The sequence below is a fragment of the Spermophilus citellus genome, assembly GCF_964194105.1.
Source record: "Spermophilus citellus genome assembly, chromosome: 9".
Lineage (NCBI taxonomy): Eukaryota > Metazoa > Chordata > Mammalia > Rodentia > Sciuridae > Spermophilus > Spermophilus citellus.
Window position 1 is genome coordinate 18,190,668 of NC_138191.1, and position 27,627 is coordinate 18,218,294.

General features: G+C 45.0%; 1 protein-coding gene across 2 annotated transcripts in view; it reads right to left on the reverse strand.

The window, feature by feature from the left end:
- Positions 1 to 25,450, reverse strand: part of PTGFRN (prostaglandin F2 receptor inhibitor) — a 74,163-nt gene extending 48,713 nt beyond the window's left edge. The window contains exon 1 of one of the 2 annotated variants that reach the window (XM_081307623.1): positions 25,217 to 25,375. In XM_081307623.1, the coding sequence (XP_081163749.1) occupies positions 25,217 to 25,265 (49 nt within the window). In that variant the 5' untranslated portion in view covers positions 25,266 to 25,375. Of the gene's footprint in view, positions 1 to 25,216 lie in introns of both variants that reach the window. The other variant, XM_081307624.1, reaches the window with a different exon arrangement.
- Between the last annotated feature and the right edge of the window lie 2,177 nt (positions 25,451 to 27,627).

Genomic DNA, 27,627 nt, shown 5'->3' on the forward strand with positions numbered 1-27,627 from the left:
AGGATCCAGAAGGGCTTTATCTGCTCCCTGGACCCTCCCTCCCTCTTCTCTCTGTCCTTTCTATCTGCCTTCTTGTGCCACACCTTTCAGCCACAGCCATAATGTTTCTGCCTTAGAGCCAGTTCAACTATGGATTGAACTTCTGAAAATATAAAACAAAATAAACTTTTCCTCCTCTAGGTTGTTCTTGTATTTTGGTCATAGTGACAAAAAGCTAGCTAACATATCCTCTTAGGTAAGCCTCAGAACCCCCTACCCTACCTATTGTCTCTTAATCTTCCTTTAAAAGCAATAAAACAAAACCAAAAAATATCAAACAATTGTCACTGCTAACTCCATCTCTTTACTCTATCCCAACCTGCAATTTTCCCTCCCCCCCCAAAAAAAATGCATCTTTTTGTACTTTGGCGTCAAGGAAAATCAATATTAAATATGATGTTCAACTATGAAAACCATATGTAGTTTACATTTCTAGTAATCATCTCCTTCTTTACACCTTCCTCTGGTGTCCACCCCCCCACTTCCCTTGAACTTTGAACCTTTTACCTTATTTTAAGACTCTCATTGTGTGTGTAGGGCTGTTTCATTAGAAGATCGCAAATATCGCAAATATCGCGAGGAAGGGAATGAGTGGGTACAAATTCCAAAGGACCAATAACTGAGATGTCCCTTGCCAGATTTACCCTTCATGTTATGATAAAGTACCTTGTATTGAGACAACTCCCCCTTTGATAAAAACCACAATATACAGATAAAAGATAGCAAAAGATTACTTGGATGCATTGGTGAGTAATCAAGACTGTCAGGTTCGAGTGGTTACCATCATTAAAACACAGTGAAATGACCCCAACAATGTCCACTGCTTATTCTCTTGAGAAACTTGCCAATTTCTTAGTGGTGTAGGCCAGATCAAGTAGAATTTAGTAACTCAGAGTCTCCAGCAACTTATGGGGCCAAAATAACACAGCTTCTGAACTTCAGGGACACTAAGAAACTCAGAGATTGACAAGTCAAGTTCCTGGAGGGGGGGGGGCAGCAGAGAAAGAAGCCCAACTCGTACCACATCACTTTTCCCCTCATGGCAATTGATAACATGAAAGATACACAAGGGGCTGAGAAGCTAAGAAGAAAATAAATACAAAGAGGCTAAACAGTTCAACAGAATCCCACAGAACAGGGAAACAATATTGGGATTCTGAGACCTCAAAGGAAGGTGGACTGTAACAAACACCAAGACTGGAAGGGTTATGGTCATGGCGGAAGAGCAAAGCTGAAAACCCAATTGGCTCTCGTGAAGACTGGAATCCAATCTAAAAGAATCTCCATTCCTCATTAGATTAACGTGAGTTTCCATCTGAGTTTCTCCTACATTGTTGTCCTGCCAGGAAATAGTCTACCTTTTTTGGAAGAAGATAACAAACATCTCAGAGAACCTCTACATTTTTGGCAGTGTTCAAGGTGATAGAACCAGATGACTAAAAACAGAAAAGAGCCAACAAAAACAGATCTGCAGAGATCCAGGTATTGCTGCTATCAGACACAGATATTAAAATAACTATGATGAACTTACTAAAGAAATAAAAAACAAGATTTCACATCCTAAACTGGAACCTATTAAGATAGTCATATTGAAATTCTAGAACAACAACTACTACAATATCTGAAGTTAGGAACTCAGTGACTGGGTCTGATAGAAGATTAGATGCAACATAAAAGTCAATGTAAGTAATCCAAACTGAAGTCCAAGGTACAAAAAAAAAAAAAAAAGTTTAAAAAATACAGACAAGTCTATGAAATACATGAAACACAGCAAAAAGGTCGAACAGATGTGTAATAGAGTCTCAGGAGAAGCAAAAGAATGAAGTAGAATCAGAATTAATTTTTAAAGAGATAATAGCTAGGCTTTTTCTCAAGCCAACAAAAGACATCATGCGATAGAAGCAAAATGTGTTAAAAAACCACAAGCAGGAAAAATGCAAAGAAAACTTCACCTAAGTACATCCACAGTAAAACTATTGAAAGGGAGAAAAATATAACCGATAGCTAATTTTCAACAGAAACAATGCTCATAAAACCATGAAATGACATCCTTAAAGTGATAAAAGAAGATAACTGACAGAAAAAAAAATTTTTAAAGGAAGGCAAAATATATGTGCTTTCTCAACCAATTCTCAACAAGGGAAATGATTAACACCAAAAAGAAATACTACATGAAGTTCTTCAGAAAATGATCCCTGATGATATTTTTGGAATATGAAAATAATAATAAGTCCAAAGAGCACCAGAAAGGATAACTATGTGGGCAAACGCACTGAAAAACTGACCATGTAATCTAACAGTAGTCTTTGGAATTTAAAATATATATATATATATATATATATATATATATATATATATATATATATATATATAAAATTAAAATGTCTGATAATCAACAATATAAAAAGTGAAGGGAGGGGTGGGATTAACTGGAGCTTAAATGTCAAAGATCTTTCCTTATGCTAAAAGTGGTAAAAAAGACCAGAAGCAGACACTAATCAGTCACAAGTATATATCATGGTAGCCATGGAAATGGAATAAAGGGCAAAAACCAAACTAATTGAGGGAGGAAATGGAATAATAAATACTTGATTAATCAAAGAACCCATACTTTTAGCTAAAATCACATATGCATTTCTCAGGTATTGATTCTGTATTCAGTTTATTATCAAATCGACAAGTTTCTCCCAACAAGAACACAAGATAAAGTAAGAAGAGGAATATTGTTCTGTGTGTCTCTTATATACCATGCTCTGAGTCAGACACTGTTCATAGGTTATTTATTTATTTATTTTTCGGTACCTCGGATGGAACTCAAGGGTGCTTAGCCACCCACCACATTCCCCAGTCCATTTCTGGTTTTGGTTTTAATTTTTTATTTATTTAGAAACAGGGTCTTTCTAAGTTGCTTAGAGCCTCACTAAGTTGCTGAGGCTGGTTTTGAACTTGTGATCCTCTTGCCTCAGCCTCCCAAGTCACTAGGATTATAAAAGCATGTGCCACCACATCTGGCTCACAAATTATCTTAAAGAACACAATCATAAGGTAGAGATTATCTCTCTATCATAGACAGGAAGAAACTGAGACTCAAAAGAAGCTGGAAAAACCTGCTGGGGGTCCAAAGACTCAAAGCCAGGCTTATCTGGCCCTCATGCAGCACTGCCAAGCAACCATGGGCTGGGCTGCCTGTGCCTGCTGCTTCTGCTGATTTTGTCTTTGCAGAGTAGAGAGAAGAAACATTTCATTTCCTCCAATGGCAATGTGAACCAGGTGGGCAGCAGTGGAAGAAAGAAATGAGTCACAGAGAGAAGAAATAACATATATTCTCAATATGAAATAGATGAGAGAAATAGAGAAATGGAATTAATGTCCAGTTTCTTCAAAAGTTTTTCTCTGCTGTTCTACCTTCATTACTTGAAGTGAGACCAACTCTAACATCAGATACTATATGGTCATACTCACAAAAAGTGAAGAGAACTTTATTCAAAACCCCGGAGGAGGGGCTTTTAGAAGCTCTCTGCTCGGGCTGCTTAGCAGTAGATAATGAACAACCCAGAGCTCATTGCTTTCAGATTATCACTCCCCTACCTTCGGAATACTCAAGAAAGTAATTCAATGCCTTCGACCCTCTTCTGTCATGTGGAATAGATGAGGACAGGCAGGAAAAGTGGGGCAAGTTTTTTCAAGGTAAACAACTACTCCACGTTTGTTTCAGTAAGTGCTATTGGCAACCATGAGAAATCATTAAGAAAGACAAGCCAATAAAGCTAAACTTTATTTATTTCCCTCTTTTCACCTCCTCCTGAGATCCATGGGAAATAATTTCATTTCTCAGGTTATCATCAACATTATTCTAAATCAAGGCCTGCAGAGTATGGCATATCTGCAAAGGATTCCTGCAATTGTTTCTATTATTGCTCAAATTTTATCATCTCACTGAGCTGCCTGGAAGCAAACAATCTGACTTTCCAATCTGAACCATTTGGAAGATAAGTATCAGCAGTTACTGAATACAGTGGGACAGGTATTGCTGAAACGCAGGAACTAAAGAGCTTATGGAATTGCAGTCTGCCTCGTAAACGGGTGCTTAAATCCCCTTCCTGGGTCCTCATAAGGCCTTTAAGTGAGAGACTGGAGGCCTGCGGATTTCCAAATGTAAGTGAGAAATGAAGACAGAGAAGGTCAAACTTAAACACCCTTCTGATGCCTTTCCTGGAGCACCCGACTCAACAAATGAAAAACCTTTGTCTTTTCTAGTCTGCCTCGGAGAACTGTGGCAGGAAGGGACCATGCTAACTTTCATCTGGACAGTCCCTAAGCATTGACAGTGCAGTGATGCACCCATTAAACAAGGCAGGGCTAGCCAAGTACAGGTGACAGAGTCACACGCGGCAGTGCTCCAAAATACCACCCAAAAGTACATCAGGAACTATGAGAGCAAACCTTAAAATCATTAAAACCAAATCCAGCTCAGACCTCACTGGGAGACACTGGACAAATGCAAGACAATATTCCTCATTCAATAAACAGCTACTGAGCAGGAAGCCCCTGTGCTAGCCACGGGTGAGAAGAAAGGTACGGCCACCTCTGGACCTTCTTGAAAGGCACACATGCTGTGACAAGAGCCACAGGCGCACACGGACACACAATAGAGGAAAGGATATAAGTACCAAACAGAGGTGCTAACCAGGGCCACGGGTTCAAAAGGAAGAGAGGGCAAAAGGATTAGTGAAGAGCTTCACGCAGCGTCATTATCTGACTTGGATTTTGAAGAACGGCTGGGAGAGGAGGAGGTTGAACAGGGGACACAGAGGAGGAAGGTGATGAGATAAAGGGAGTATCAGAAGCAAAGACCTGGGCAAAGACATGTGGGAACACACGTGGAGGGTGGTGAAGAGCAGGGTGATTAAAATGGTATCTGCAGAGAAGACGTGGAGGCCCAGAGGTCACTCAGGAGCCCTTGTCTCCCCCAGACGACAGGGAGAGGGGTATGAAGGGTCAAATCAAGAGCAGTGGTGGGAAGGGAAAGAGAGCCCTGCTGGAGGAAGGGTCAGCCTTTATACCTGCGAGGTGAGAGAGAAGTCAAAGGGAAGCTCAAAGCTGGTGAAAACCATTTCCTACAGCACAGTAGCAACACAGCCGAGAAAAAGAATCAGTGAGATTTAGACAAGTGGAAATGGAAGCCCCTAAAAGATATTTGAGCCTAACATGAAGGTGGAGTCACATGCACAGAAGGAGATGGGCAGAGAGGAGATCCTTGTAAAGGTGAAGATGTGGGAGTCACTGGAGGGCCACCAAGAGAGAAAGGGCCCAAACCAGAGTGAACTTCTGGATTTAAGATACAAGCACAAGACAGAGACAGCAAAGAAAAACGGGATAGCATCCAGTTAGGAAGAAAACCAGAAAAGGCGTATGTCCTGGCAACCATGGGATGCAGGAATTCCAAGAGGAAGCAAGCAGTGACGCCCCTGCTCCCTTGTAGACACGCCATTTATTTGGAAGGCTGCAGGCTCCATGAAGGCCATGCTCTTCCCCATTCTTATCTGCACTAGGCACAATCTTAGAGCAAAGCTCTCTTGTATGTTTCTGTTTGAAAAAAAGATGAACAGTAATAGCAAACAAGCAGAAATGTCAAGGAAGATGGGTACCAAGAAGACAACTGAATTGATTGGCTAACTAATTACTGGGAACTCCACCAAAGAGCAAATTCAGTGATGTGGTATAGGATGTGGAGAGTAAGAGCCAGGAGAGAGGGAACCATCAAAGATGCAGGCAAGTGAGGGCCCCACCATGAAAAAAGAGATGGAAACAGGTGAGAGGAGATGGTTGGGCACAAGTGGGAGGCACAAGTGGTCAGTCTTTCTGAGAACCTTCTAGGCACAAGGGACACAGAGCCAGGGGCCCCAACTGCCAGAAGCTTCTGTTCTAGTGAGGAAAGGGTGAGACCCAAAACCATGCAAATACAACAGTAGGGGGGAGAAGTGTGGTCAGGAAGGGGCTCTCTGAAAGCCAGATTGAGTCCAAACCTGAATGAGGAGGAGACCCTGATAGAAATCCTCGAGCAAACCTGATCCAGACAGAAGAACAAATAAAAAAGGCCTATAATGGATCAAGCTTGGTGGTCTCCAAGGACAGAAAAAGGATCAAGGTGAATGAATGATGATTAATAATAAAAGGTCTGGGGCCCTGGATTTCTGTAAAGGAGGAAATAAGAGAGCCTGCTTTATTTGTAAAAACTTCAGCCTGGTTGCTATACGAAAGGTGGATTGGGTGGGGCCAATTTGGAAGCAAGGTTCAGTATAGGAGAAGGTATAGCAGATCAAGCAAAAGATGATGGACACCTGGCCTCAGGCTCTATTGGTGGAGATGCTCAGGAGTAGTCAGATTCAGGATATATCTTGCATATAAACAAAGAGACTATGGCCAAGAAAGGGAGGAATGTAGGAATGAATTAATGAATGATCCATGCTTCTGGCCTGAGCATCTAGGTATGTGGCGATGCCATTTACCGAGAGACAAAATAACTGGAGGGAATCAAATCCATTTGGCAAAGCCACAGTTCTCTTTTAATCACTTCAAATTTGAGATCCCTACTAGACACCAAGTGTTGTGGTTGGATGTGAGGTGTCCCCCAAAAGCTCTTGTGTAAGACAGAGCTAGAAGGTCTGGAGGAGAAATTATTGAGGGGTATAGATTTAATCTAACCAGTGGATTAATCCCTGATGGTAATAACTGAGTGGTAGCTGGAGACAGGGGGTAGGGTGGGGGCGAATATGGACAGAGGAAGTAGTTCATTGGGGGTGTGGCTAAGGGCATATATTTTGTATCTGGAGAGTGGAGTCTCTCTCTTTCTGCTTGCTGTTTATCGTGTGAGATGGTTCCCTCTGCTGCACACTTCTTCATGATGTTCTGCCTCACCTCGAGCCCCAAGGAATGGAGCCAGCCTTCTGTGGACTAAGACCTCTAAAACCATGAGACCTCTTATAAACTTTTCCTCCCCTACAATTTTCCTGGTTGGGTCCTTTTAGTCACAGAAGTGAAAAGGCTGACTAAAACATCAAGTAAACAGTTGGACATAGAGATGTGGAGCTCAAGGGAAGTCCACACTAGAGATTTTCACTGGGGAGTAATCAGCACACAGATGGGAACGCCAAGGTGGCAGGGGGTCAGATGGAGAGGGTATACATAGGTAGAAAAAAAGAGCCAAAGACAGACGGAGAAATGGATGGGTAAAAAATACAGCAAAGTTTTCAGGCAAAAAGTCTGAGGAGCCTTTAATTGGTCACTACTGTCTCAGTAAAATAATAGAAAAGGGTTCAGAGGCTAAAGATCATGAAAAAAGATTTAGAATCAGGACCAAAGGGAGTACAATAGGAAACCATGACAAAGTAAACAAGAAGGAGGACCAGGCTGCAGCAAAGATGTCATGACTTTGTTGGAAATTCAGGTGGGAAGGCTTTCAGATTGTCCCCGGCAAGATGATACAGCTCAGGTTTATAGACTGTGGTCACTGTGGACTACTCAAATACGAGGACTGGCAAAGCAACGTGGCAGAGGGTCCCAGGATGCTCACGAACTCACTGCCAAATGGTGACCGCCAGAGTCTACCTGCAAATAAAAGCCAGGTAAAGTAAGAATGGTCCAGTGGACTGGAAAAGAAGGAGTGTTCAAGATCAGAGGGATCCCAATAAGGATGAAGGGTGGTTTCAGTGCACCCAAGGAATCTGAAGGAGTAAAAAGGCAAGGCGGAAAAATCAGAGTCAGAATCCAAAAGGTGAAAAACCTATAGTGATGGCAAGACCCAGGGACGGCCATTAAATCTCTCAGTCAACTCTATCGTCCTAGGGCCAAGATTACCACCGAGGATACATCAGAGTCTCACTGGCCTGGGCCTGGCTACAGAAACATAAGAAAAGGGCAGAGTGACTCACAGGCTGCAGGGGTGCAGAATGGTAGCCCAGAGACTGAACCCTTGCTAGTTTCTGGCTATGTTATCCGTAGTCATTTCCATCCAGAAATCTTGTTTTAGCCTTCATACGCTTGTTGCCTGGGTCTAATGAGACAGAAGGGAGGTGACACAGTAACCGTAGTCTCCATCAGAACTGACGGGCTCTTGTAGTCAATGCAACTTTCCTTCGCTTCTGCGTCCCATGATAAGCACCACCCTCCTGCTCTATAGACACACACGGATGGCAAGGGAGACAAACAGATGTAATGCCACCAGCAACTGGGGAACCAAACTGCAAGTCACTCCTTAAAGACTGGATCATTAACTGAACTCTTGACCATGGACACCGGGACATCACCTCCAGTTCTGTGGTCTTTGAGAGATCCTGGGAGGCCAGAGTCATGCTAAATCTTGAATTCTACATGATGAAACGCTGAGGTTTTGTACTGTGTCAACTTAGCTAAGCCTAAACTATATTTCCCAGAGACGCCTTCTCTTTGCAATTCCCAGGTTGGAGTTGGATAGAACAGAACACGTGAGATTTGGGGGGCGGAAGGAGAGCAGCAGCCATTACGCTTTCACTGTCCTTGTGTTGAAGGCAATGAAAGATACGAGATGCCAGAGGGCACCAGTTTGTCCCTGCCCTTTCTGCTTCTGTTTCTAGATGCTATTCTTATGGACCAACAATACTCAAAGAGCACAGATGCTTGGCTGCAAACATCTCAAGAAGAGGTAAGGAACAAAGCCATTGCCCTTCTTCAGACCCTTATACCAGCCCCCATTTGACGTCCCACTCTACCTGGCTTCCAGATTCCTCTGCAAGCTTCAATGTGTCCACCCACCCAGGAGGCCTGACTCGTGACTTTTCCCTGATCCTCCAAACTCCCCCCTTTCAGGCCTTCGCTTCTCCAGCCCCTTCCCAAATCCTCTGATAAATGCCTCTCCATAGTGTTTACTGAGGCTTTGTTTCCCTGATGGAACCCAAACTGATACAGCAAACCAAAGTAGTAAGGAGACTGCTATGCCCTTAGAAATTGACAAAAACCACCTTATATTTATAGCACTGCCTTACAGTTTGCAAAAATTCTGCTCACAGGATTTACTACTCAACCTTGAGAGGATTAAATAAGGAAACTGAGGTTCCGAGAAGTTATGTGACCAAATGATAATGATTTAGGGAAAAAAAAAAAAAAAGATGCAAAAACCACTTTGAGGCAGAGGGTACTGATGAGCAACCAAAATAACTCAATAAACATGAAATGATTTAAACAATTCTCTGTCCGAGAACCACAGACAGAAAAGGCTGAGCCACAATCTATCCATAAGGATTATTTTAGAACATTCTATAAAATCAACAGCTGCTAGAAGCCCAAGGACTGCCCAGCATCCCTCACTGCTCAGCCATTTTCAATCCTCTCCCTATACAAACTGGCCAACACAGCCTGCCAAACTCTGTGTGAACACCTGGTCCTCCTCTGAGCCTCTAGTTGAAAGAGAACAGGGGATTTACACTGGGCTTAAACTTGCATCTGGACATGAAAGGCACCTGAGATGATTGCTGGTGAAATTCTCCTCTTCCCTACCCTGGACAGCTTTGTCCCATCTCCCTTTCCTGCTGCTCCTTTGCCTTGTCCATCCCTCATCCCTCAACAACACCTGAAGCCTGCCCTTGACATTTATAGGCCTTGCCATATACTGTGGCCGGTGTGGGATCTGTGCTCAGCTTCCCAGATGAGGCTCAGTAAGGAGTGTCATAGCTTGGCTGGTGTGGTGGCTTGGATGCGAGGTGTCCCCCAATAGCTCACATGTGAGACCATGCAAGAAGGTTCAAAGGAGAAATGATTGGGCTGTGAGAGTCTTAACCCAATCAGTGAATTAATCCCCAATGGGATTAACTGAGTGGTAACTAGAGGCAGGTGGGGTGTGGCTGGAGGAAATGGTTAATGGGGTGTGGTTATGGGGTATATATTTTGTATCTGGAGCTGGAGTCTCTCTGTCTGCTTCTCCATCACCATGATGTGAGGTGCCTTCCTCCACCACCCTCTCCCACCATAATGTTCAGCCTCACCTCGAGCCCTGAGGATGGAGCCGGCCTTCTCTGGACTAAGACCTCTGAAACCATGACACAATTTCAATATTCCAAATCCCAAATTTCACCACATCGATATTTGAGAAAATAAACTTTTCCTCCCCTACAGTTGTGCTGGTCAGATCCTTTAGTCATAGCAGTGAAAAAGCTGACTAAAACAGCTTGCGGGAACTGAGTAGAAAAAGACTCTAGGTTCTGGTTTCACATGTCTCTTAAGACTAACTACATCAATCTGACAGGAATGAAAATTCTTCGTTCTGCAATTCTTTACTCACACCTACCATATGCACAGCCACATCATCACATGAACTGCTGAGCCAACATGCAGCCAAGTGTCAGACAGTGTTCCTGGGACAGTGGCAGCTTTTTTAGACAGGCAGCTACAGTGTCATGTTCAACTACTTTAGGTAACATGGGAGACTCTTCAAAATCATGTGGCATTCTCTTCAGTCCAAGGTTTTCCCTGTAAAGACCCTACCATTGAACCCTCCTCTCCAGAGGCAAAAAAAGAAAAAAAAATTCTTTTCTTCATATATTAAAAATCAACAGGCTTGGGTTGTAATTGTGGCTCAGTGGTAGAGTGCATCCAGCACAGTCAAGAGGCTAGTTCTCAGCACCTCAGGAAGTGAGGCACTGGGCTCAATGCTCAGCACCCATAAAAATAAATAAAGTTACTATGTCCATCTACTGCTAAAATCATTATTATTTTTTTTTAAAAAATAGACATGCTTTTATAAATTGGAGTATATCTTTCCCTGCACTCTTCCCTCTGCCTAAAACAAATTACCTGCCCAGCACAGAGGTACGCACCTGTAAACATGCCTGTAATTCCAGCTACACTGAAGCCTGGAGCAGGAGAATCACAAGTTCCAGGCTAGCCCAGGTTCAGAGACCATGTTCAAAATAAATTTAAAAAGGGGTAGGGCTGTAGCTTAGTGGTAGAGCACTTGCCTAGAATGCTAGAAGCTCTTGGGTTGGATCCTAGCAACAAAAAATAAACAAATTACCCACTCGTTCTCACCAGAAAAAAAAAAAAATTACTACTGATAGTCAAGAATTAATGAATTCAAATGAATCCACGGTGCTAAAACCATTCCTGATCCTTCTCCAGCCTCCGCGCCAGCCCAGGCAGAGTTCAGAGAGCCGGCTCCCCCATCAACCCTGAGCTTATTTGCTCGTCTGCCTCCCTTGCTGGACTGGGTGCCTCAGGAAGGGGCAGACGGCTCCCTGCTCGTCACCACATTGCCAGCCCAGCTCCACGCCTGGAGACATAATGACTGTGATCACTCCTATCTCAATGAGCTTCTGGAATTTTAGAGTCAGAATTGACCTTTGCATCATCATCCAGGTGGGTTAACTGGAGTTACTTAATCTTATTAATTTCAGAAACAGTCCCTCATTAATACATTTTCAAAAAAGCTCTTTGCCAAGCTCATCCTGGAAAGTGAAGGGCATATGTTCAGAGCAATTATGACATCCGGCATAGTCAAGAGACTAGGTCTCAGCACCTCAGGAAGTGACACAATTTCAATATTCCAAATCCCAAATTTCACCACTATCAATTTTATTAACACTCCTCTTTGGGGTGAGTGAAAGCCAAACTACCTGTATGATCTGGATCCCTTTGAAAGGTTCTCAATCCAGACACGGCACTATAGTCTTTAAAAATACATGCACCAGTACGTATTCTTACATACATACAGGTGCATACCTCTTCTGCAAAAGCACCTCTGTCTGAAGTGGCCCAGAACACTCTTCCTTTTCTCTAAACTTTCAGGGTCCCCCCCCACCCCCCGCCATCTAGCAATGCTTGGTTTCTTCTCTAATGCCACCTCTTTTCCTGTGTATATGTCATTCCTCTACATCTAACTGACAGCTACGGAGACAAAGGACTGCATCTATGTTTTTATGTGCCCAAGATATAGAATAAGGCCTGGCACCGGGTAGAGAATAAACAGCAGTAAACCAGGCAGTGAGATGAGACGCACGCTGCAGGAGCAGCACCACTGTCCCTGCCTGAGCCAGGACTCAGCAGGCTGCTCCTGGAACAGTGATGACAAGCAGGTGGTCTGTGGTCTGGACAGACCCCGCCATGAGGCTCTTGGAGCAAGCGCTGGAACTAAAGACGTCCAGTTCTCTATACTCTGAACATCAGGACCAAGCCCAGGAAGGGAGCAGATGCCATTCTGGAATGGACCATCCTACAAAGGGAGGAATGGGTGGAGGGAGAAAATAGGCAAGAATAAGAACCCACACGAGTCCTTCGTCTTACACACAAGCCACCAACGGAAAAACAAATTCCACAGGGAGGAGAAGGGAGACTTTCTCATCCCTTTTTCTTTTTTCTTTTCTTTCTCATGGTGCTGAGGATTTCATCTCTTCTTTCCTTCTTTTTCATGTGTGGATTCCATTTTCTCCTACTTTACTGTTCTAACGTCTCTTAGAAATGAAATCATGGGCAATTCTTCCTGAAATATTATGGTAGTCACAAAAACAGATAAAAAACACACATATAAAAGGTAGTAAGGACACATAGATCATTTCTACCCCTTTCTGAGTTAAGGCCTACAATTTCATATTCGTATTATGTCATGTATTAAATATGTATTTTATATGTGCATTTTATGTACATTATGTACTATATAATATATACTATATAATACATAAGTGTTTTTTCTTTTTCTTTCTTTTTTTGTCCTCATACTACTGGGGATTGAACTCAGAGCCTTAAGCATGCTAGGAAAATGCTCTAACACTAAGCGACCTCTTCAGTTCCCTTTTAAATTTTACTTTGAGACAGAGGCTCACTAAGTTGCCCAATCTGGGCTCAAACCTGAGATCCTCCTGCCTCCGCTCCCAAGTTGCTAGGATTATGGGCATGCACCACCAGGTCTGGCTTCCATTGTTTTCTAACCACATAAATTAATTCAATCATTCAAAAATTCAAGATCAGTGAACCCAGACATATTTCTTATAGTCATCCAGGGTGAGACAGGCACCCATCCTGAGACATTGGTCATCATAAACTGGTGGCTGGGCTCCAGAGGTATGTGGATCCATGAGAGCCATGACAGAGGCCTGACGCAGGCTGGCCCATGCTACAGGTAGCAGCACTCCACTCAAGGGTCCAAAAGTGTTTTCATCTTGGTGGTGAAGTGAGGCTTCCCTCAAGACCCAAAGAATCAACCAGAAATAACTTGAAGACAAATACATAAACCAAAGAAGGACAATGTGTACAAATATTGTATAGTCATTTCTAAGGGCATGGGGGGAGGGATGCTTGGGGAAAATTACAAGGACTCACCAAAGCTTGATTATGTGCTGAGTTTTCATACTTGTTTGAGACCCAAACACCTTAAAGGAACCTACCGACAAGAACAGACCATGCCTTATCATTGTGGTTTTCTTAGGACTTAGATCCTGGCACATGCGGATTACCTTTGTGTCTGAGGTGTTAATGAGCTCAGTGCTGGTCCCGGAGGGTCCCCTGGGCAGCATATGCCACTTTGCTGCCTCTGTGACACTCCAGAGATGCCCTAACGGAGGTAGCTTCCCCAGTTACTTATGTGCTAGGTACCACACCAGGCTTTCTGGGACTCATACTGATGTTTGAGATGAAACTTGTTTGTGGGATAAATGGTTATTAAAGTGGGGCTCTGAAGAATAAACCACATGATTGCATAAACCTTGTTTCCGTAGAACACCAACTAAAATTCCCTATCCTTCCTCTAAAACTTGTCTGTGTCTATTATCAGATGATAGTCCTTTGAAGAAATGCTCTGATAAACTACCTAAGGGGAACATCAGTGATTGTTTTGTGAGCTGTTTTCCTTGGAAGAAACAACCCAAAATAAGATTATGGCCTGACTTATCACCTTAATTTAGCAGCCTTGCTTCCTGCAAACCCCAACAGACCTCACCAGTGTTGTGCACGCAGCTCCAAGCTGCTCTGTGGGTGCTGATGAGGCTGCCAACACCTTTCAGGGTGACTTTGGCCACAATCTTCCTCTCCACCAGCTCCTCTCCCCAGAATTTAATATCCACATTCCCCGAGGTCTCTCTTATTTATTCAGCTTAAGTCATCTGACTCCCACATGGGACAGCAACCTGGACACTTTCATCTACTCCCACCCACCCCTGAGAAACTGCACTGGTCATTTTGATACCTGAAATGCCTTTCCTGCTCCTGGCTCTCGACAGGAATGAACAGTCCCTGGCCTCAGTTTCATTCCTATAGTTCTGACAGCCCCATATGCACAATGATCTTATAACTCACTCAGACCCTTAAAAAGCACCTCTGATCCATTCTGCTGTCCAAATGGAACTGTTCTGTTTCTATTTTGGACTCCATTTCCTAATTCCTTTGTAATCTCCCAGTGTCAGAAGCATGGTAAATATTCCCCAAGTGCTGCTTAAGTACTATAAGATAAGACCACAAGGAAAAGTAGGATCATCTCATATTTCAGAGCAGAGTAAAAGTTGGGCACAGACTTGCTCCTCCAAGGTTCACAAACCATGTTCACATAGACTGTATCCTAAGTGCCCACCAGGTACCAGGCTCTGGCTTAGGCATCATGGACTTCACTTGGAATTTACTGTATGGATTTCAAGCAAAGATGATGGACTGTAATGTCTTCAAATAAATAAGAAAACATTTGGATGTGCCAGCTTTCAGAAAATGGAAAAAGAAATAGCTGTGCCAAAAGGTTTTTTTTTTTTTTTTTTTTTTTTTTTTTTTTTTTTTTTTTTTTTAACTCCTCACTGCAACAAAAGCAAACTGGCAGCATCCTGGACAGACATCAAGTCAGATAATATGCTGTTCTTGGTACACCGTGCAGGGACAATGAATTTATAAAGCACCATGTACCCTTTGGCCTCTGGAATGGCACATGATAACAAGCTACTTAAAACAGCCCAGAATTCACTCCTAGAGAGTTCTAGGTAAGCCTCAAAAATACCTGCATGCAAGCAAATTAGATCCTATCACTGGTTTTGGCAGCACCACCAATAACACCTCAATGTGGCCAGGGAGGGCTGGGCAGCAGCCCGATACAACAAGGACTGAGGTCAGAAATAGAGGTCCCTCCCAACAAATACCCTGGTTTTCTAGAGGTTATCTTGCTAGCCAGGATGGTGGTATTCAGCATCATTTTGAACTTTCACATTCAGACCAAGAAAAAGAAAGTAAGTCCCCAAATGCTAGAACCTATTTCTTAGCCAATTAAGACTATTGATTGGAGAAGTCTGAACTTCAGCTCTCCTGAAAGGTACTTCAGGAAGAGTGTAAAATCCAAAGTAGTGTCAATATTTAGACACATCTAAAGAGGTCTGCGTCTCTTCTCTCAAGTCTGCATTGTGCTAGGAAAGGACAACCTGTGGAGCACAGCCAGCAACCAGGCTCCTTCCCAGACTGAAAGGCTAAAGGTGGTAGAAAACACAAGTCACATTTATGAGGACAGAGACGTGATGCTCAACCCCAATTTTACGCAGGGCTGACACCCTCAATCACAACTTGGATGCACACAAAAGATGAGTAACTGTAAGAAACAGCCTGTCATCTAGAAATGCCTTGTTGGCTTTGCTGTTTCTGTGTCTTGCCTAGAAGTCTATCTGGAAGCCCAGTTAGTGCGGTGGTGGGGACACCTCATACCCTGGGGAACCACAGAGAAAGATGCCCAGTTTCTCAGCAAAGGAAATGGGCTGGAATGGGGAAGTGATTGCTGATACAAGGGCAGAATAGCAAATACTTCCCAGAGCCCTAGGAGGCACTGCCAGCCGGGTGGTGGAGAGGTGCCAGGCAGGTGAGAGACAACAGGCACAGGCTGTAGACCTGAAGAGTGCTCAGGAAGATGGGCCTGGAGCCAGAAAAGCCAGGCCCCACCTAGAAGCCCATATGGCCAACAGCAGGGGGTCAGCAGGGCTCACAGAATTCTGGAGATGGAACGGGAGACCTTCGGGATGGCTAGACTAGTCCTTATTTTACAGGGCCAAAGAGCTAGTCAGCATCTTCTTCAAGGTCAGGAAACTACTGAATGGAAGAGCTAGAGCCAGAATCCAAGCCTCACATCTTAAAAAGACAAGGAAACACATGTTATCACACTTTAGCTAATTGTATCAATTCCTTCCCATGTTTGCAAAGATACATTTTGACTCTGAGTGATTGAGTCTCACACAGAAGGGCAGGGCAGAAGAGTCCACTGTGGGCACGTGCCCAGACTGGAGCCAGACTGTCTGGGTTTTAGTCCTGGCAGCTCTGCCACTTGCTATGTGACCTTGACCAGGTTATTTCACTGTGCCTCAACTCCCTCACTATCCACCAGAGGTAACAGCAGTACCTACCTCATGGGGTTATGAAACCTACTAAATGAGTCAACACATGGAAAGTGCAGTGCCTGGCACAAAATAAATGCTATATAAAAGGTAAAAAGATTTCTTTTTCTTTTTTAGGAAAGAAATAATTTTTATATGGCTCTTCCCTAGCACACCTGCTCCCCAGCATACCTGCTCCCCAGCCCCTAATTCATCTTAGTCACAGGTTACCACTTTACCTGCAAAATCTGGAATGAATGCTTTGAAAAAGTCAAACCTGTCTCCTAATCCATTTGGGCCCAACCCAGTCTGATATAGAGCTAAACTGGCCAAGGTAGCAGAAAGGCCCTGAATCAAGTGCTGTTTAACTACTGGCCAGCCTGCCTATCTGAACTTCCACTTCCAAACGCTGAATTATCATGTTACTTCTTTTGACCCTACCTCCTACCTTCTTGGACCACCTCCTCTCTTGAGCCTCGGAATCTGCTTCTTGACCCTCGTCATGTGCTCCGGTCTTCGAAACCTGCAGATACACCAAGTCTTGAAGCCTCACAAAGCTGCTGGTCCCATCTGCACTCCTTGGCCAATCTTCTGTGTTATTCTCATCAGCAACTAGATTCCTTCATCCCTTATCTCTCCACTGTCTTCCATGGAAAGACATGTCATCTCTCCTAGGTGCCAAACTTGATAAATAAAGCCACAAAACCAGCTGATGGCCTCTATCACAGACCTACACTACCCATCTTTCACTGCGAACTGAAAGTCTGCCACATTCCATTCCCATGGAGCCCAGCCCTAGTCCACTCCCCTCTAGCGCTGCCTGTTACCATGGCTTTTGCATCAGTACTCACTGAAAAGCCCAGGGCACCAAGTAATCTGTGTGGCAAGCACAGATTGTGGACTAGGTTTGCATATACGGTTCCTCCCTAGCACACTTGCTCCGCAGTAAACTTTGGCATGTGTTTGAAATTCCTGGGGAGCCTGTTCAAACGCAGCCTCTGATTCAGCAGGTTGGATTGAGCCCTGAGAATCCACCAGGGACCCTGATGCTGTCAGTCCCCAGACCACACTAGGAATTTACATACATTGTTTAATGTTTGCATTTGACTACAAATATTATATCATGACAATCCTCAAGAGAGGTATTCTTCCCATTTCACAGAGGTAGTAAGTGAGGTTCAAAGAGGTGAAAAATCCTGTCAAAATTCACACTGCTGGAAGGCAGGATTCAAGCAGAGGGCCAATTCCAGAACCTAAGCCCTATTTTTTCTTTATATAAGTACATATCATTGCAGAGCTTGGGTGGGAGTGGGAGGAACATAAATAGAAACACTTAAAAAAAACAAAAAGAAATGTTTTTTGTTTTTAAACACACATGTAATCATTTATCTATAATACAAATTACTGAAGTCTTCCTAGCTGATGTGGATGGGAAGAAGATGGATAATGAAACAGGACAGAGTCCTGGTGTTGGAGACTCTGCCCAACCACAGAGACCTAAAAGCAACTATCAGGGAGTAAGCTAATTCCACTAATCCACATGGAAGATGACAGCCAGGGAGGTCCTGGGGTCAACTTTAAAGGTGTGCCAGGAGGAAGCAGACATTCAGATGACCACTACCAAGCATGTCTGGGACTGCAGGACCACTGGGCTGACGGCACTGTGGCCTGTGCACTGCACACCACACTGTTCCCTCCAGATCACCCCTCCACCTCTCCCTTCCCTCTTCTCAGATCCTCCAAGACCAAAGCCTCTATTTGAGCTCTTGTCCCACTGTCCCCTTTCTCTGGAGTATACCCACATCCAGTAGCCTTCCAGCCTGTTCCTCCACTAGACTCTAGTGGACTCCCACTCCACTACAGTGGCCCTTGCTCATGCAGCAGTGTCTTGCACCCTGTCCACGTCAGTCTGCTCCTGCCATGCCCCAAGCTACCACCCTCACCATGGTCTTCTACTTGCAGCACTTGAAAATGGGTGACAGTCTCTGACTCAGAGTTCCATCCCCACCCCCACTTATTCCTGAGCTAGTGTGATGTTCCTTCCTCCTCTACTATTTGGTTGAACCTCAGTGTCCAAATCCAAGAGGTCTTCTCTGCATTTATCCTTCGGGTTTTCCAGCAGCGTTGGCCAACCTCTCTTTAGCAAGTCCACTCCCCACCATCTCTGCTTGGCTTCCCGTAGGGTGCTCTCCTGGCTCTCTTCTCGCCCCTCTGACTATTCCTTGTAGAACTTGCCCACCCAGTTCCTATCTCCTAATGACGGCATTCCCAAGAATCTTCCCTCAACCCTTGTTTCAGCCATCCTCTTTCTGAAGATGGCCCCCAGCACACTTCCAGCATCTAGTCCCACCCTTCAAGGGCAGATCTGAATCTGCTCTGCTCTGTTCACTGCAGAACTCCCAACACTCGGAACAGTGCTTGGCCCATAGTCGTAGGCACTGGCCTAGTAACTGCTGAATGGATAGATGAGCGGCTCACACTGCCACTAAGCTTCTCAGCTTCCACCTTCAGTCCATCCCAAGGTAGGGTTCACCAAGTGAAAGAGACAATTGCCAACCTTCATCAATCACAGCACATGCAGGCAGTGATACTACTTGTACAGCTCCCTGGGTAACTAACTTTCAGATTTAGAGGCTGCCTCTGACTCCTGGGCTCTAGGAGCTGAAGGTATAGTCTAATGATATACCTGTAACCTACCTGAAACCCATGGGGCATCCTTTACCACAGCCCACAAGCAGGAAAGCGCTGGCCGAGCCCAGCTCTAAATAAGAATGAGGAAGAGCCATTCTTAGAACATCCTTGGCTCGGTATTACTTTTAAGGACTGAGCAGTAACCCGTCTGAAAGCTGCCTCTATTTCAATACGATTCAACTCTGTTCCTCACTGTTTGGAGCCAAATTCATCCAGGACAGAACAGCACTAGCCACACTACTCCACTCTACTTCCCCAAAACATTTCCAAGTGATGAAAATGCTCTTGTGATCTAGTTGCTTTAAAAGGTGTGAAGCCCGGTACATCATACTTAAACTTCAATCATGACATTCAGTGACTTTACAATCTATCACAAACACTTGGAGAAATAAGCATTCGAAGAACAAACACATACAGTGTGCCATTATCTCTTGTCTACTGGAAATCACACTGCCGGTAGGCGACAGCAATAACCACTGGGTCTAATTCTGTTGCTTCCCAAAGACTACAGTTGGTGTGGAGAAAAATATTCCAAAATCTAAAAAAACCACTGACTGTGCCAACTGCAGCACATCGCCTTTTCCAAAAGATAAATTATGGAGAATTTTTGCCAGTGCAAGTTATTTTCCCAAAGCAGAGTCAAATGGCCTTGCAACCCTGCCTTAAGAAACCAATGCAATTAAACTGAATAGCTATGGACTGCCCCTGACAGCTTCCCCCTCAACTTCATTTGATAAAGTGAGACGCAGACACACTCCGACAGGCAAGCCCACACCTTATTTAACTGCCAGACACAGTGCCAATATGAAAATGTACATTCAATCTATGGGGGGAAATCAGTCCAGCAGCCCATCACTAAAACAAAATAGCCATATAAACGCCGACTGGCCCGACTGCCTTGTAAGGAATGATCACTGACAACCAGAGATCCTATTCAGCAGGCTAAAAAGAATAATTATAGCCAGGGCAGGCATTAATCAGCTTGGCAGATACAGGAATTCTGTTAACAAGGCTAAAATGAGTGCCAAGGAATCTCTGAAGGCCACAGCACTTCAAAGACTGAGAAGCTGGATGCATTCACTAGAGTTCTCCTGCAAGCCCTCTTTCTCCTGCCATGCTTCCTTTCCTCAGAGCAGGTATAGTGACCTGTTAGAGGTTGCAGGTATGGCACCCGAGAGGTGCATGCTGGCACTGCCACTTCCTTCGGGAACTGCCTGATCACCCCAGATCTTATTTTTAGTTGCATTCTTGCTTGCAAACCACTATCATCCTTTTTTGCCCACATTAATCTCTAGCAGTACACGGCACAAGGTTGTGTGAACATGGGTCAGCTTCTCCTTCACAGAGACAGAGTAGGATCCCGAGATCAAATTCTGGCTCTGCTGTATCATTTTATGCAATTGGGCAAGTTATTTAACTTTTTCTAGGCATTGGTTTCCTCATCTAAAATAAGGAGAAAATAATGTTCACTTTTTGCAAAATGTTGCTGTGAAAAAATAAGTGACAGAATATATACGTAAGAGCCCAACACTTGATATGCAGTTTATAACATCTATTATTATCTGGGGCCTCGTAGGTGCAATCCTATCCAGAAGCTATGGGAAAACAAAAAGGCTGGGGATGAGGCTCAGTGGTAGAGTGCTTGCATAGCATGTACCAGGCCCTGGGCTTAATCCTCAGCATTGAAAAAAAAAATCAGTGTACAGACATATAACACACATATGTTATACAGAAGTATCTATGGCTAGGCAGGAGGATGACTGCGTTTTTCACTTTAAATCCCTTATAACTGACACAGCGACAGCGAGCTATCCCCCTAAATTCGTTCTTCCTTTCTCCCCCAGTAGCTGGCATATGGCTGCCAGGCTTCTCTGCATCTCCCAGCTTCCCTTGCAGCTAGTGTGAGATGGAACTAAATTCCTTCCCACAGAAATGATGGTGCCACTTCCAAGCTTGGCCCACGAAGCGGCCACATATTCTACTACATGCTGTTTCCTTTGTGGGACTACAGTAGTGATGAAATCATGGGCTGGAGATAGCAGAACTGCCACCAGCCTGGTGCCAGAACAACTGTGTGGAACAGAGTCCCCCCGAAGCCTACTCTCTGAAGCATCCTGTGGACACTGTTATAGAAGACACTTCACTGTTTGTTTGAACGTCTAATCTTTAAGTCTATTTGTTAGAGCAGTTCAGTCTCCCTAACTAATATAATACTCTCCTGTCGTATTTGAATTTTAAAATATAGATGTAATGCTTTTGTCATTTAAAAACTATTTCAATGAATTTGCTGGAAACAAACAAACAAATAAAATTTAAATAGATGTGAACAAAATGTGTTAATTCCCGTCCACAATCTCCAGGCCTTCCACCGTCCAATTCACACTGCATACTAGTTGAGGATTTATCCTCCTCAAACATCAACCCCCTGTTGCGTTAATCTCACCTGGCAAACTTTTAATGGCTACTCATATCCACAGATAAAAAGACATATCTATGGGGCTAGGATTGTGGCTCAGAGGTAGAGCGCTCACCTAGCACACATGACGCACTGGGTTCGATCCTCAGCACCACATAAAAATAAAATAAAGGTATGTGTCCACCTATAGCTAAAAAAAATAAATATAAAAAAAGACATATCTATTCATATATATTCCGTTGGCCAATATTTATCAAGAACCCACTATGTGGGCTGGGGATGTGGCTCAAGCGGTAGCGCGCTCGCCTGGCATGCGTGCGGCCCAGGTTCGATCCTCAGCACCACATACAAACAAAGATGTTGTGTCCGCCGAGAACTAAAAAATAAATATTAAAAATTCTCTCTCTCTCTCTCCTCTCTCACTCTCTCTTTAAAAAAAAAAAAAAAAAAAAAGAACCCACTATGTGTTATATGCCCTATTAGTAATAGGACAGAATAATGAGCAAGACCACATGGTCCCTGCCCCTAGGGGATATAATTAGGGTAGGGATTTAGACAGGGGACAGACAGTTACAACCAGTGAAATAACACAGGCTGCCTGGCAGCACCCAGGAGCCAATAAATCCACCCCTTACTACCCAGACTTCTCAGCACAGCAAGCAAAGCCTCCAGCATCTACCCCAAACCCATCTACCCCAAAGCCATCTTACAATTTACTTCCCCTTTTTCCTAATCCTCCAAAACCTCATTATATGAAACTCATGCGCTGCTTCTGAGTGAATCATGCACTTTCACTCATCCACTCTTTACGCTTTTCCCCAGAGCCCAGAATGCTCTTCTATCCTTTCTTTCAAAATTCTAATTATCCTCAAGGCTCAGCTCAAATGTCACCTCTTCAGCAAAAGCAACCCCAACCCCCAAGTCAAAATTAATCATCCTCTTCCTTGCTTCCTACCAGCACTCGGTTTCTACTGGGGCATCTCATTCTGTCTGGTAGTTAGTTGTTTTATCATCTGTGCACTCCCCCCGCACCCCACCAACCACTCACTCAGTGAGAAGCTGTCTTGGTTATTTGTCTGGGACACCCAGTACTGAACACACTATTATGGACAAAGGGAGCACTCAGGAGATGCCAAGCTGGATGGATGGACAAGACAACTCAGACACAGTCAAGAGAAGTGAACAGCTGCCACAGGAAGCTGAGTGGTACTGGTGAGGTCCTGCTAAGGTAGGCTTAGCTGGGAAAGCTTCATGGAAGAAGTGAGTTTCAAGCAAAAAAAGGAGATACATAAAACAAGATATTCTATATATCCTATGCAAAGAAGAGCAAATGAGTCACTTAGAATGACATGTCTGAACCAGAGAGAAGACCGGAGGGGAGAGAACACAAGGGTCAGCCCCTCCCTAGCAGAAAATCATAAGGAAATGAAGAGAAAAAGTGGATTAAAAAAAAATGATCTTTTAGGAAAACAATGAACTTAGAAGGGAGGCTGGGGGGAAAGGATGTCAGAAATTACCTAGGTGGGAACCTCCAGGACCTGGACTAAAACTGTGGTTAGAGAAACCAGAAAGATAGGAAGCAGCTTGATCCTGTGCTACAGGAAAATAATAATAATAATAATAATAATAATAATAATAATAATGAGAGATAGTGTGAAGGTGAAGGTCACAGAGAACAGTGACACCAAGATTCTATGAAGGCTGCAACACTGGAGGAAAGATGATTGTGCTTATCAATTACATTTCAGGATAAGTACAGGGCTAGAAAGGTGTTTTAAAAAAAAAAAAAAAAAAAAAAAAAAAAAACCTTTCCAGAGGTCAAGCTGAAACCAAAGCACAGGAAATACTGAGAGTCAGAGCTGACAGGTGGAACATCAACAGTTCAGAGAACCATTGGCAAAAAGGCATTGGCTAGAGACACCACAAATTCCTGGTGTAGTTAACATGAGACACCTAACCAGGGCAGGATAAACTGGGGTACAATTAAGATTTCCCAAAGCTGTGCTTTCCCACTTACATTTTATTTTTGCCAGTCTCTTTCTGCCCACTCTCCCTTTTTCTCCCATGCCCCAGTTACTCAAAGGCATTCTTTTCAAACTTTCTACCTCACCGCACCCTTTTGACTGATGTGCGAGCTGTGAACTGCCCAACTCTAGGGAGAGTCGTTCACATAAACTATGATGAACAGGAGCTCCTAGAGTTGTGCAGTGCATCACATGTGCAACCATGGGTCATGGCCCTGCTTGACAGCAGACACATAAGTCAATTAAACTGTGTGAACTATGGCCAGCAATGTGCAACAAATGTGGATCTTACAAGGGAACCAGAGTGCAGGAAAGATTAAAAGCTCCAGGATGGTGGACCACAGGGGAGATGCTACAAAACTAAGAGGAAGATCCAGAGGCTTCCTGAAGATGGGTTGCATCTCAAGCAATGTGGCTGGATGAGCTCTCTGAGGGAGTGAGTTTGAGAAAATACCTCCCAGGTGGAGGAAGAACACAAAAGCAGCTAGAAAGTCTGGCTTACTGGCTGCAGGAGTCAGGGAGCTGGGCCCTAGGGCCAGCAGGAGGGAAGTGGTGTGGAAGGCCATCACTGGGACCCTCTGCATAAAATACACAGTAGCCACTTAACCCTGCAGTGCAGCTGGGGCCTGGCTGCGGACAGACAGCACCATGTGCTCTGCAAAGATTCAGATCTGACCTCTCTAGGGGATTGGAAGAGAACCTGTGACCAGATCTCAGGATTCAGCTTGTCCTGGTTGACACTTATTATATAGAGACCCAAAAATATTAAAAGCATTTAAGGGCCAGCCCTCCAGTACCATGGTGGACACTTAACAAACATATTCCCTTAGCTGGTTAAGATCATCATGTGTATCTATGTGGAGATGGTGACTGTGTATAGACTGAATGGAAAATGGAGAGAGAGAAAAAAATTCATGAATGATTCCTTGAGTGGGGGGAGGGAGGGCGCTGGTCCATCAAGAGCCACCCCGGGTTTCCAGAAGGTGAAAAGCAAGGGACAGTGGGGGTGGGGGGCAAAGTAACAGGTAGAAAAAGTTGGAAAAGCTAGGCACTTGGGTCTTTGTGTATAAACGTGAGGCTAGGCAGCTTCAAGAAAAGCTGAGACAAGACTGAGGCAGGAGATTCAGTCACGACAAAAATGACGGCAGAGACCGCACACCGATTGTCATTGTAACGCTCTGGGCCATCCCGTGACCTTCGTGGAAGGAAGTTGCTGGATTCTCTCGCTTCCCTGGAAAGGCTACCCAGCGAGGGCTCGCGTGTGTGGAGAGCAATCGGCCAGGGGCGGCTATGGCGGGGCGTATCAAAGGCTCATATTTCCGCTCTCAGGCTGGGGACGCGGGCCGGGACCGCGGGCACCTTCCGGGGCCGGGAGTTCAAGGTGAGCCGGGCTCCCGGCGGCCAACAGGTAGAGAGAGCTGGGGGACCGCGGGCCACCGGCCACTCCCCCGGCACATGTGGGGGGCGAGGCTCGGCCTGGTGGAGAGGCTCTTTGCACCCCGCGCGGGGCCGGGCCGCTGGGCACCGAGCTCGGGGCGGCCCCGCAGTCGCTCGCCGCCCGGGCCGCCCGCGCACCCGGGTCTCCCGGGAGCCGCCAGGGCACCCCCTGCGCCCCAGGCCGCGCGCTGCAGCCGCGCCCCGCCGATCCCCACGGGGCCCCGCCGGTGCCCCGCGTCCCGCCGAGCCCCACGCTCACTTACCCAGCGACAGGAGCGCCAGCAGCAGCGGCCTCGGCGCCAGGCGCCCCATGCTCGCAGGGCGGGAGCGACTCTCCCCCTCCTCCTCCTTCCCCGCCGCCTCTCCTCCTCCTCCTCCTCCAGCTCCGGCTGCTCCAGAGTCAGCGCTCCTCCGCTGGGCCGCGCGCCTGCTCCGCTCTCCTCGCGAGCCGAGAAATCCCAGCGCTGGGGCGTACGTGCGCCCCTGGCTCGGCTCGCTCCCTCCCGCCTCCCTCCTTCCCTCCCTCCGCCAGGCGGCCGGCCCCGGGAGCTGGCCCCGCCGATCCCAGTGTACAGCCCCGACCGCTTCCCGAAAGCCAAAGGGAAGGACCGCAGCGCCCGCCCGCGCCTCCCATCCGGCGCTTTGCCAGCAACAAACACAAACTTTCCCAAGCCCCTCCCCGCTCCAGGTAACGGAGGAGGCGCCGGGGCCACCCGCTTAAAGGGGAGGCGACGGCCGAGCCCACCCAGCCCTCCCCTCGGGCCCCCACCCCATGAGAAACTTTCCTCCGACCTTTTAAAGTTGGCCTGGGAAGACTCGTCTGGAAATCCCATCGGTTTGGCCCTATCCCGGGACGCCCCGAGTTCTCCACTTAGGAGTCACCCACGCGTGTCTGCTCTTCCCTCTGCCAACAGCGCGCACGTTTTCCTTCTCCTCCCGAGCTAAGCACCCCACCAGCCTGCTGCTTGGCCCTGGTTAACATGATTCATATAAAGCTGAAAGAGTTGTAAGGACTTTAAGGGTCATGGATTCCAACCTTCTTTATGGAACAGAGACTTGAAGTGTTTGGGTGACTTATCCAAAGATTCAAGCAAAGGGGCAAGATCAGAATGGAACTCTGACTATCCTGTGGGCCAGGGGTTTGCTTACACCAGACTCCTCCCTCCTCTCCAGGGTGCCCATGACTTTGATTAGAACAATTTTCCACAAAGACCCTTACTTTAAAAAGAAAGAAAGAAAGAAAAAAGCATATTAATAGCTAGAGTACTTCATATGGAATGTACTCTTAAGATTTTATATTCTTTGCTTTAAGTGGACACAACTGGTTACCAATAAAGACTCTTCCCCCCCCCCACAATAGACTTTTGTACTTTTTTGATTTGAATACAAAAGGCTCTACAGTATTGGGAAAATTTTTTCCTGTTCCTTGTTTGAAACTTCACAAGGATGATTCAGACATACAAGAAGCAGCACTGGTAACCCACTGCCCCCTCACCATAGCCTTTCATTAATATACTCAAAGCAAATCACAGATGTTCTTGGGGAAACTGACCAAGCTGGAGAAGAACACTGCTTTTATTCCGGTACATTATTATTTACACCAACAAGTGTTTCTTATTTCTGTTAACCAATGTGTGATTAGCCAGGTATGAACCCTACAGAAAGAGAATGACAAATTCATTCCTGGTGATGGAATAATGTGAGTTTACTTAATGCCCCTGAACAGTACATTTAAACATGATTAAAGTGGTTATTTTAGTGTTATGTCTATTTTACCACTGTAAAAAAAAATTAATTTCCTTCCTACAACTGAGCCTTTCCCACACTGTTTACCCACCCTGTTATTCTTCTCCCTCCCCATCCCAGTCCTTCCTTGGCATTTCTAAGGGCAGTTGTTGTTGTTGTTGTTGTTGTTATTATTATTTCATTCAATCAACCTTGAAAACAAGCCTTGGAAGATGCTAGAGCTACAGAGAAGCGTAAGGCCTGGCTCCTCCAGAAGCTCGGATTTCTGCTCATCAATCTTCCTTTCTTTACCACCCAGAATGCTTAACGTCTGGACTGCACATTTTAGCACTTGATCACGTTCAGTTTAACACAACATGTGCACTGCTCCCATCTCTGTCTAATAATACAAGAACCTAAGCGGCTGGCACCTTTTCATCTTGTATCCCCCACATTACTGCAGAGTCGATTTTTGCTAAAATAAATAAATAAAACCGTCTTGTTTAACAAACAAATGCAAGTCTGAGAGTGTGCCTGGCACATAGCAATTCCTCAATATGTATTGATAGAGTGAATGAATGCCAGCTAGATCCTGAAACTATAGGAATGAGTCAGACAGTTCCTGTCCTAGCAGTGCTTATAGCTCATGCATGATGGACTATAGGTGCGGCAGCGTGTGCAAGGTTCAGTCCTGACAAAACCAGGGAGTGGCCTGTCCTGCGGAAGGTTTGCTGAAAGAAAAAAAAAAAAAAAACCTCACAGAAAGGATGACTGTGCAATGAGTCTTGATATATCAGTAGGTACTCAGTTGTCAGGTATGAGGGGATGAACTTACAATAGGTGTTGTATATTGAATGTGGTAGGGATTCTTCTCTCCTCCCATTTTGCCCTCAGGTGTCATCAAATTAATGGTGCATCTTACAATCATGAAAATAACCATAGGTAATAG